Raw genomic sequence first — 12,280 nt, 5'->3', positions numbered from 1 at the left:
GTGTAGAGTAAGCCGTGCTCATATGCTGATCTAAACATAAAGAGAAAAACAAGGTGAACGCAGAAGATTCTTATGAATACAGTATATTTTTTCACTTTAATAAAGACTGACTTGAAAATGAGGCTGTAAATGTTGAAAAAGAACATGCTTGTATGCATGAAAAGGCCTTAAATATTGATTAACTCAAGAGTAAATCTATTTAACTATTAACTTGCAAAATTAGAATGTTCTTATTCTGTCAGGAAGATAAATCACAAAGTAAACTGGCTAGAACAATATAAATAATGTTTGATAGCAAAGAAAATATTTGATAGCTGTGTAAGACAACTGACAATGTATTGGTACTACAAAGGGAATTTACATTAAATGGGAAAGGACAGAAAAGGACAAGCTTTGCAGCTTACGTTGCTTGAGGACATTTGTATATAGAAAATGCGAGTCCACCTTCTCTCGAATTGCTTTGGATATGCTGTTACCAAACTTAGAGCCCAATGTTCTCATCATGGGATGAATAAAGGCTTATTAAAAACATGATCCCTATATACAGATACGAATTGTAGTTAGACAAAGTTGTGTTTCTTCTCACTTTGGTTCAGCGTGTGTCATAAAAACAAGTGTTGGCATTGGCTGATTATATTTTCACCTTGGCTAACTGGATGGCATTGTAGGAAGGTCTCTTGAAATGCCCATTTGCACAAGTTGTAAGGTAGAAATAGCATTACAGGTGAGCGAGCAACTAATTAAAGGACCAGTAACATCAAAAAATTTAATTGTTTTAAAGTAATAAAAATTTAATGCAGTGTTGCCCTGCACTAGTAAAACTGCTGTGTTTGCTTCAGACACTACTATTGTTTATATAAATGAGCTGTTGAGTAGCCACGGGGCAGCCATTCAAAGGAGAAAAGGCTCAGGTTACAGACCAGATAGCAGATAAGCTCTGTAGAACATAATGGTGTTACCTGTTATCCATTATTTATCCTGTGCCTTATAGCATTTTTTCAATTTTCCGCCATTGCTACTCAGCAGCTTGTTTATATGAACTATAGTAGTGTTTCTGAAGCAAACAGATCAGTTTTACCAGCACAGGGCAACAGTACATTCTATTTTCATTACTTTAAAACACTTTTGGTATTACTGTTCCTTTAAACACACCACTATAGAAAAAAATATTACAGCTTCTACAAAGCTCTGTTTAATACACATGAAATCTGCAGTGTTGAAATGCAGCCAAGGCAGTTGTAGCAACTTGAGCAACATCTCTGACAAATCAAAACAAATCAGAGGTGCACATAAAACATGGGGCTTATTTATAAACAATGGACACATTTGCACCTGGACAGTATCCCATAGCAACTAACAAGATCTGAATCAGATCTGCACATAAAATGAACAATCAAAGGTGCACATAAAACACGGGGCTTATTTACGGCCCTAGGCACCTGGACAGTATTCCGTAGCAATCAATTGGTGGCTGACTTTTTCCCAGCCACTTGCAGGTTAAGAAACAAAAGAAGCATTTGATTGCAATGGGTTACTGCCCAGGTGCAAATTTGTCTAGTGTTTATAAATGAGACCCAATTGTGTAGTTTTGAAAGGTTTAGGACAATTACATCCATTGAATTACAATATCATAAAACTGACTTACCGTACTTTATCTGCATTATCATCAGGGTCAGATTGGGCTAGTGGGACACTGGAAAAAACCTGGCCCCTTGTGGCTACACTGATGCAGACCCGATCCTTGCTTGACCACTGCCGTCGATCCCCCTTCTACCCTCCCCCAATTGCAACAAAAGTATAAAATGTGCATGCAGGGAGGGAGAGGCTGGTAGTGGGTGAGCGGGCAGATGGTGTCTTGCCCCAGAGGGGTGTGTGGTGGCCCTAGGGTGGCAGCCCGCATGGGCCTCACACGCCCTAGTCAGACCCTGGCTATCATATAGGAATATCAATAGTGTAAACACCAAAAAATCAGTTAATAACCTTGTTATTAATTTCCAAAATATCATGTTCTTCCCAAAACCATAAAAACCATAAAAACAATGAGGACTGAAAAATGAAGGGTCTTTTATATGACACAAAATCACGCATGACATTGAAATGCTGTACTGTAATCAAAGGAGCTGTTACTGTTGCAGTTTTAAATTCCTAAAAAATATGGTTGAATAAAATATATGTGTGACTTTTGGTGATTAATTAGACACATAGCACTCCAACCACTGAGGGTAATATGTCTCATTAATCACCAGGAATATAAGTACTTTTTACCTTGGCATTTTGGATAGGAAGAAAGCAGTAATGCTTTTAACTGATTTTAGGTGTTGACACTATTGGTATTCCTATATGATCATTGTAAGGGTTAGTCCGTTTAATGATATAGTAATTTGATATTAGAGGGTAACTGACACACCCCACAGAAGTTGGCAGGGTATTTTAAATTGAGTTGTATCCTGCTGTACAAGTATATGCACTTCCCTTACTTTTGATTTGAGGGAAAAATATAAGCCCAATATAAAAATTAAGAGGTTATTGGAAAAAGTAAGAAACTATTGATGACACCATGGGCCTTGTTTATAAACAATGGGCAAAACGAGCCCCTATGAATTTTGATCATAATGCTTTCCAAATATACTGCAGCTATCAAACCACATTGTGTGACATTAATGCTTAAACATTTATATGGCATTGGTTTTGATTGAAATGTTGGAAGTGCCTTGACTGTCACCATTTATAAACTTGAAAGCACCTCAATACAGCTTTAAAACCTGCCTAATACGTTAATGCTGAGGACAAATCATTTAAATAACTTTACCATTGAGACATTTGGCTGTTTCTTCGTAAGTATAGTGCTGCTGCTGCATATATGCTTATATTTATTTATTTATGAGACTGTACAATATTCTCTAGTGTTTATTAATTTACCACTTTTTTTGGCAGCCTGAAGGAGCTTCTGTAACAGAGAAAAACAAAAATGCAACCGGTGGCAGAATCTCAGATTCGTATCACACATCCAGCATTGAACAGAATTTTCCAGGACAAAGGGTATCCGCAGGTCAAGCACAAGATATGCAGCAAAATGATCTATTCATAGCAGAATTTGTCCTTGTTATGGACTCTGATGAAGGTGAAGATGAAGTGATGAACAAAAGCAAAAAAGCCTTTACTTTGGAAGAAGCAAATTATAAAATCAGTGGAGCACAACTGCGAGTTGTAGAAAAGCCTACAGCATCTCTATCCGAAGTGACTGTTAATGAGATATGCATCCCTGAAGCAAAACCAAATGACTTATCGCGAGATGTAAACTGCAAAGAAAAAGAACTGGAGGTATGATATCAATGAACCAAAACGTTTCTGCATAGTAAAGAAATAGAGTTTTAACCTATAACTTTTTTGTAATTTATTTAAAACGACTTGCATCTATCTATCTTAACTATTTATTTAAATAGTAATCCAGTAAAAGTGAAACGTTTTCATAAGATTTCCCCAGCTATGGCCAAATCTCTGCTCGCATGACTGTAGGCAGAAAGCAGAAAAAAATGCAGTGCGTTGGCTCTACACCTGTATGCTCCCAAAAACATGTGCTTTCTGCTTAATATTAAATATTAATATTCAAGTATGGGGTCTGTTATGCAGAAATGCAATAGCCAAAAAAAATGAAGGCCATTTTTAGCAAATAATTCTAATTGTTTTGAACAATTTTCTTTCCTCTTTAATAATAATACAGTAACTTTAACTTAATGGTAACTAAGCTGCACGAATCCATATCTATGTCAATACAATCCTATTGGGATTATTTAATGTTTAAATTATTTTCATCAGAATAAAGATAGTCTTATATCTAGAGTGCACTTAGTATAATTTTGACATCAGCAGAACATTTCTAGACTCAAGAAAAGTAGTTAAAGCACTTGGCCATCTACAGATAGAATAACAAAAATTAACAAAAGAGAGTAAAAACATGTACAGACATTCCAATTAAGCTACCATCTTTGTCACCTGATCATATTGATAAGTATAAATATACAGATAAATAATCTGCTCTCTGTTTTTTTTTAAAAAAACTAGAATGTTTGCTAATTTATTAAAAAATCCAAATATAAAAAACATGATTGAATACAATTCTGAAAAAACTTGATTTGATTACAAACGCAAAAAGCTCAAATGTGTGTATTTTCAAACTCAAAAAACGTTTACAAGCTCAAAAAAACTTGAAAAACTTGAAAATGTCAAATTTAAAAAATGGTTTGAATTGTGCCTAGGACAGCTCCCATTGACTTCCACCTCAACTCACAACTTTTGGATGCTGAAGTTTTGCATTGAAGTTTCTTGAGTTTTTTATTAATGATGGGCGAATCGGTGCCATTCGCGAAACGTCGGAAAATCTGCAAAACGCATTGAAGTCAATGGGTGTCAAAATAATTTTGTCGTGATCGACAATTTTTATACGCGTGAGTATTTGGTCCAAATGCATTTAAGTCAATGGGCGTCTGAATAATTTTGACGCAAAACAATTTTTATTCACGACAATTTTTTTTTGATGAGGCAGATTTTTCAAAGGCTTATTTCCAAAGGCTAGTTTCATGAATTAATTTACTGACGTCGAAATACGGAAATTCTCTGTGAATTCGCGTCTGCCAAATTTATTCACCCATCACTATTTTTATGCTTATTAAAAAAACAAACATTTGAGTTTTTGAATATATAATTTGAATTTTTCAGTTTTTTGTGCAAAAAAAAAAAGAAACATGGCGAAAATGTAAATTCGAACATTGATTAATCACACCTTGGGGTGTTTGATGCTGTTTTTCGTTCTAAAAGTCAAATAATCGTAAAAGGTCACACAATTTGAATTGACACTCAATTTTGTTGAGAAAAATTATTAATAAATTAGCCAAATTCCTGGATGGGAGTCAGGTTGAGTTTGTTTTATTGAAAAAAGTCACTTTATCAATATCTTTAGTTTTATCATTATTCTCTTTTCTGGGTATTAGTGAAAATAATTAATTGTTGATTAAAAACATTTTACAGCAATCTCCTGGCACCTATTTCACAACCAGTAGTGATGGGCGAATTTGCGCCATTTCGGCGAAAAATTTGCGAAACGGCGAAAAATACGCGAATCGGCGCCGGCGTCTAGTTTTTGACGTAGGCGCCCATTTTTGACGCCGGTGCCGGTTTTTTTTTTGACGCCGGTGAATTTTTGCCGCAAATTTTTGCGGCCGTTTTGCAAATATATTCGATGGCGGCGGCTAAATGTTGTGCTTTAACGGTGCTGAACAAAAGAACAATGCATGTTTTGTATTATGCATGATAAAATAGAAGGAAAGGATCCCATAAATCTTTGTTATGAAAAGCAACAAGAATATTTCATTGTGCTGCACAACTGTGTGGGGAATAAAAATACTAAAGCATACATTTCACTATTAACTAGTACAATTTGTTTAAGTGACATGATCTGCTTTTCTTATTCCAAAGCCTAATGCCATATACTTTAGATATAAGTACCGGTAGATAAAGCAGTCATGTGTAAAAAAAATTGCACAGCATGTACTATGTGTTCTGAAAAATAGATTCTGTAACTATGGTGTGAATGTCACTTATATCACTTGTTTAAATTATTTTTAAAATGCAGGGATTCTTCACATGTTTTCAGAGTACAATTGTTAACTGTCCTTCTGTGCCGTTTGCCTTTATACCTATGTGAGTGACAGGGGATTTGCCTGCCAGTGTGAGAAATGATTTCCAGTGATATGAAGTGACAAAATGAGGCCTGGTTCTAAAGGTCTCTATAGCATGTCAATTATCTTGCTTGAAAAACGAACAACAGGGACGAAAGTTAATTTGTGACATCACACATTAATTACCTATATTTATTGACGGTGCAGTGTGCCATGAGAAATAAAGAAGATTTTTTTCTGTAAAACATACAGTATAGTGTATCTTTTTTTTGGCATACAGAATGTTCTGTTTTACTACCACTTTGACATACTGTATTTTACCATGAAGGTGAAACTTGAACATTGCAAGTGCTGAATTCCCGTATCAATTAATTTATCTTACAGTTTCTTACAGGAAAACTTGCATCACTTAAACTTTTGGCTGGAGCATTAAAGAGAAGTCAGAAGGATATCTATCCATTTTTATGCTATTTGTATTTCACAAGACTGATATTTAAAAGCACATATATTAATATTAGATTAGTGAATAGCTACATACATATTGCAAATACAACAAACAAAAACACATTTGCATTATATACATATATATATATATATATATATAAAAATAAAAATATATAAAACCACGATTGTCATTGAGTTTATTAAAAGAGCCGAACATAAAAAGTATGAATAAAAAAAAAACACTGAACGGTGCACTTTATAAATACTTTGAGAACATCTAAAATTTAGTTTTTTTGGACAATTCCTAGTGAAAAAAATCTGAAAACCTCTAAAAATCCAAATTAATTAAAAGTGTTCCAATAAGATCAGCGCAGCTTCCATTGACTTCTATAGGACCTTGACAACTTTTAGTTTTTTGCCTTAGATGTTTTCATGGTTTTTATACTTAATAAATCTCAAATTGTTTGAGCTTTTTAGAAATATAGAAAAACCACCAGAAAAAAACGAAATGCGATTGTATTTTCTCCAGTCTGCTAAACAAAATTTTTTTTAGCCTCTGTTTCTATATGGTCCACATTATGGATGCTCCGAATCCACTATTTTGGATTCTGACGAACCCCCGAATGCTTTGTGAAAGATTCATCCAAATACTGAACCAAATCCAATATTGCATATGCAAATTAGGGGTGGGAAGGGGAAAACATTTTTACTTCCTTGTATTGCGACAATAAGTCACGTGATTTCCCTCCCCGCCCCTAATTTGCATATGCAAATTAGGGTTCGGTTCAGCCGGGCAGAAGGATTCGGCCAAATCGAATCCTGCTGAAAAAGGCCGAATCCTGGCCGAATCTTGAACTGAATCCTGGATTCGGTGCATCCCTAGTTCACATAAACACAAATCATACAAACTTATAAATGTGTTTTCATAAGTTTTAAACCTATTCAAGTACTGAATTATTTGTTTAATTTAAATATCATTTGTCTTTAATCCTAATCCACTACAAAAAAACTAAATTAATTATTATCTAGTTTCATTGTGAAAAGAATCCGAAACCTGCTAAAAAAAACGAATCCTGGCCGAATCCCGAACCGATTCCTGGAATCTGTGCATCCCTAGTCCACATAAACATAAATCATACAAATTTATAAATGTGTTTTCATACGTTTTAAACCTATTCAAGTACTGAATTATTTATTTAAATTAAATATCATTTGTCTTTAATCCTAATCCACTACAAAAAACTAAATTATCTAGTTTCAAAAAATATATCAGTACCGGTGTTTTTAATCAAATGATCAAATGATCACTGAGCTTTTTTATAATTCATATTTATTGTTCTTAATTCTAAATGAAACCTTTTGTTGCACTCTTCTGTTTCTGTAATTATATTTTAATGTTGTCTTTCTTCTTCCTTTAGCTTCACTCTACTGTACCTTCTACTGGCTCTGTAGCAAATAAACCTCAACTTGCAAATTCATATTCAACTAATCCAAGATTAAATCATAAAAAGCCACTCATACACTGTATTTCTGAAAGCCGAGAGTTTTTGTTTAGCTCTGCTCCATACAATATTTGTGATGAACAGACTTTAGAAGAACATACATCTACTCCTAATAAACCCTTTTCATCACATGTATCTAAATTATGTACTACTCCAGTAAATACGCAGCATACATTAATACATGGAATAGATGAAACCTTTATGAAAGCTTCACAATTTTCAAATGAACTAGAAATGCAAGATACAGTTGTTATAGATTATTCTACTGCTTCTTGTGAAATGAGAAACATTCCATCCCCTTTCCAGATAAATGTTATTAGATATCCTCTTTGTGCTAGCCCTAGCCCACTCCAGTCACCATATCATGGCTCATCTTCAACAATATGTAGCATGGGTGAATCTGGCAATCCCATCTCACCTGCCTCCAGCTGTGAAGCAATATCTCCAGTTTCATCACATCTTTCTTTTTTAACATCAGTACTGAGATCCAAAAAGACAAGCTATGAAAGACCCCATTCTCTTAATTCGAGCCAATTTAATATAACTTCTCAGCCTACAGCAATTACTAGAAAGGCAGTTTCCTGTTTCTCTCTCAGTAGCCAACAAGAATCCAAAAGAAAAGACATTCATAGGCAAGCTAAAGCAATGCCCTCTGTTTCAGAATCAAATATTTTGCAGACTAAAGGTTCTTTCCATCAAAGGTCCATTAGGACTCTTTCTCCTGATTCTGAATATTATACAAGTGTTCTAAATTCTCCTAGAACAGACATGTCCTCATTTCCACCTTACTGCTTCAAAGAAAATAGTTCACCAACTAAAGTAAAACCCAATTTAAATAAACCCTTTAAAAGGTATCCTCTTCCTGCAAAATATAGAAAAGTTGCATCATTACCTTTAAATTTGTCACATTCTAGTCCCCATCTTACTAGTCAAAAACGAGCAACATCACCACATGCACAGAGTTCTACAAGGTCTTTTGGTGACAATAGACCAACAAACTACACACCAGCCAAATTTTCAAATTTAAATTACCCAGATGCACACTATCTGCTACATTCTATGCCTCTCCCTTCAAATACAGAATTGCAGACCATATCTCAATTGAATACCAGACGTATTCAGATATCCCCAAATGAAAACAAACAAATAGTCCCATCCATTTCTTTATCACTGCATCCAAATGAGAAATGTCAGCCCAACACATTTGGCCTTGAGGAATTATCAAGGGAACATGAGCCAATAACTACATCACTTGATAGAAATCTGTCATCTCCAAAGTCATCTTTGTCAAGATCAAGTGAATTGCTATCATTATCACAGTGTTCTGACCATGAAAATAAAAAGGTATCTCTTCTGTGTGCATGCAGATATGTCAGAGCACAATTTCAAGTTGAATGGAAAATGACTAATGCATGTATTAATTTAATCTATATTTTTACTAGAACTATTAGGATGTAGCAGTCAGTCCCTGAAAAGTTTTGTTCGCTGGATAAAATATTAAATTCTAGTCTTTTTCACAAGGTTGTTTAGCTATAGAGATGCACTACTACTTCTCAATTAGTTGGTGTCAGAGGATATGTTAATATTGCATGGTGCCCCGCATGATAAATATTATGGAACAAGCTGCAATCAGTGCACACTAATAATAACTTGAGATACAGTGGGATCTTTCGTTGTGTGGCCCTAATGAAACCATTTGCTAAAATGCCTTAAAAATGATTATAAAGATTTTTTGAGTCACACTGATTTATTAATGCATCGCAGCGCACAATTGGATGCAATTTGTAATTGAAGATAGGAGGGATTTATTACCACTGATCGCAACTACTGTATATGGATGTATGCTAAGCAAAAGTAATTTCACAAGTAATGAAAGTGGTTTCTGAGCTTAGGGATCAACTTACTCTCTCTATATTATAGAATATAAAAGTCAAGATATAAGCTAATTAGTCCTTGTAATGCAATTTTGGACTATATTAGACCAATAAAGGTCAATGTCCAGCTAATCAGTTGAGCAAGGTTTACATTCAACTCTAACACACAAGGCAGGACCTTTCCTATGTGGAAGGTATGAAGGAAAAGTGTAGTAAAACTACAACTCACATTATACTGTGCCTACAAATAAAATAAAGGACGATAGGAGGTTCTTGCAGCAAACAAACAGAATAACTTTTATTGTCCAAGACAATAGATCCACAGGGTATACTCAGGAATCAACAGAGGCAATGGCAGGCAATATGTTAAAATGCCAGGACAGTTATGCAGATGGAGCCCCATGTGGAAGCAGTTAGGGTAGTTTGAGGTATACCTCTAGGATGGAACGGTCAGGCATGGTCTGGATCCCATACAATGATGAGGGATAAGAATCTAAGCCTGATTCCCTATCCTGCTGCAGTCCCTTCTGTTTAGGCATAATATAACGTAAAGGGCACAGGCCTCAACAATATTAAAATTAATCCATTATTTTATTACATAATGCATAAATACAAATCAAAAATAACCCAACGCATTTCAACCCTTAGCTGGGGTCTTTGTCAGAGGAACAGGCCAAAAACATAAATGCAGGCAACTTACAATTGGTCCACAACAGAAATATATTCCCTCAAAAGGTTCTGAAAAGGCACGTCAAAATGCCACATTCCCCTCTGCAGAGTTGACAGCAGTGTGTGCATGGCCGGAGGTTGCATCGTCTTTAATACGTCACTTGTCCATATCCATGTGTAGCGCTAGACAGTGCATCTAGTAACCATGGCAACCCATGCACTTTTAAGGGTGCTATACTGTTCTCATCTGTCCGCCATTAATACGAGTAAGTCAATATATAATATAGCGAAGAGGCCAGGTCCTGTAGTTCATTCTTCTTACAATAAGAATAACAACAAAATCTCTTCTCAATAGATAATGTTGATCTCCATAACTTAAAAGGTGGCAGGTAACAAAGATATGCAGAGGAAGTATTAGTCTTGTAACTATTGTTCATATAATAAGATTAAACAGCAATTACCGAAAAATCATTCATTGTGGAAATTTCCCAATATATGTCAGCATCAACAGCTCAATTCCATATGACTAAATTAGAGAAGGCTCAAGGTACCCGGTAGGTTATTCCAGACCCTGGTTAAGTTACTAGTTAAGAATAATAATATGTCCAAAAAATGGATCAAGAGTAGAAAAATCTGCAAAACACATTGGGGCAGATTCACTTAAGGGCGAAATGGTCAATGCTAGCATCAATTCACCAGAAATCCCTTCTGCAGGGGCATCGCTAATTTACTAACAGGTGTAGGCGACAATTCATTCACACTCTATCGCCAGGTTACTTTTTGCTCTTGCGAACGGTCGTTACTCTGCAAATTCAGTAAAGTGCAAATTTTACTGGATGTTACCTCTTTCACCACAGTTGACTTTGCCACCTCAGACCAGGCAAACTGCTAAAATGAAGCTAGATCTTCCTTAATCTTATGTCAGTTACATCACATCCTGTCTGCCAGAAATGCATTAAAGTTGTAAAAAAACGATGAAGACGTGTCCTTTTTTTAAGCAGGATTGCCTGAAAAAGCCTAACTATATTGGGTTGACATTTTTCCCCAGACATTTGAGGTGCATGGAACATTTGTTTTAGGGTGGGCTCATGTGTAGGGCATTAGAGGATCTATTTTGTCTTTATTAAGGTTCCTTGGAAATGTGTAATAAAAAGTGGCCACGTCAAGCATTTGCACCAACATCTCTAATAAAGACGTCCATATGACTTTAATGTACCCGTCCTGTTCAAATTGTCCTAAGCGTCGTAAACAAAGTTTTGCTAGGCAGAGGCGATAGCCAGCGTCATTTCGTTTTAAAACAATCGCACTGCCAAAGTAACGGTAGCGAAAAGTCACCATCGTTCGGCGCCCAGGTTGCAACTTTGCATTTTAGTGGATTAGCTTAATGGTAATGAATTTTCTCCTGGCGAAGTTGTTTCTCAATCCAAACATATTAAAGTCAATGGGTGTTTTTCTTGTGGAGACTTTTTTGTCTCTGAAACTTTTTCGTCCAAAAGCATTAAAGTCAATGGAAGTTTCTTCGAATGGCAATTTTATTGTCTCTGCAACAATTTTGTTTTGGTGGATTTTTTGTCAAGAAGGATTTTTGTCGCAGTTTAGTGAAAAAAATTGCAGGTGGTGAAATGTGGAATTTCACCGCAAATCCATGCGTGCCAAAAAAAATTGCTAATCACTAACCAAGAGCAGTTAAGAGAACAGTATTTCGCCTATTTGTCAGACAGAGTTAAGTTCCAGCAATTTTGGTGCAAAGCCAGATCCCCAACACAGCCAATTTCCTATATAAGAAAATAAAATCATCTAGGATGTAGAAGAAGAAACATGTAAGGCTGAAATCATCATTCAAACCCAAAGGAAACCTAGTTTGTAACCGATACATTCATTCGACTTTGCGTAACAAAAGAGTGTTGAGATCTATCCTACAATTCCAGTTAGGGATCTTATTAGTCTCAATGATGATGCATTGTGTCTGAAAACGCCAGCTAAGAGGTTGTGTAATAAAATATGTAATAATGTGTAAAAAAAAAAAAGTGATACATTTTTATACTAGTGTGTCCCGATCCCTTTACTATTTTCTGAACATTATGGGGACTGTCAGGCTACCCCTGCACATTGAGCA

At 35.4% G+C, this 12,280-nt stretch overlaps 1 protein-coding gene across 4 annotated transcripts in view; it reads left to right on the top strand.

Annotated features, from left to right (window-relative positions):
* Positions 1–12,280, top strand: part of LOC121394257 (muscular LMNA-interacting protein-like) — a 131,846-nt gene that overhangs the window by 61,080 nt on the left and 58,486 nt on the right. For all 4 annotated transcript variants that reach the window (XM_041564727.1, XM_041564726.1, XM_041564725.1 and 1 more), the window contains 2 exons: positions 2,935–3,321; positions 7,538–8,965. In XM_041564727.1, the coding sequence (XP_041420661.1) occupies positions 2,935–3,321; positions 7,538–8,965 (1,815 nt within the window). The remainder of the gene's footprint in view (positions 1–2,934; positions 3,322–7,537; positions 8,966–12,280) is intronic.

The sequence above is a fragment of the Xenopus laevis genome, chromosome 5S (genome assembly GCF_017654675.1).
Source record: "Xenopus laevis strain J_2021 chromosome 5S, Xenopus_laevis_v10.1, whole genome shotgun sequence".
Taxonomy (NCBI): domain Eukaryota; kingdom Metazoa; phylum Chordata; class Amphibia; order Anura; family Pipidae; genus Xenopus; species Xenopus laevis.
The sequence above is the reverse complement of the archived record's forward strand: the minus strand, read 5'-3'. Positions and strand labels throughout refer to the sequence as shown.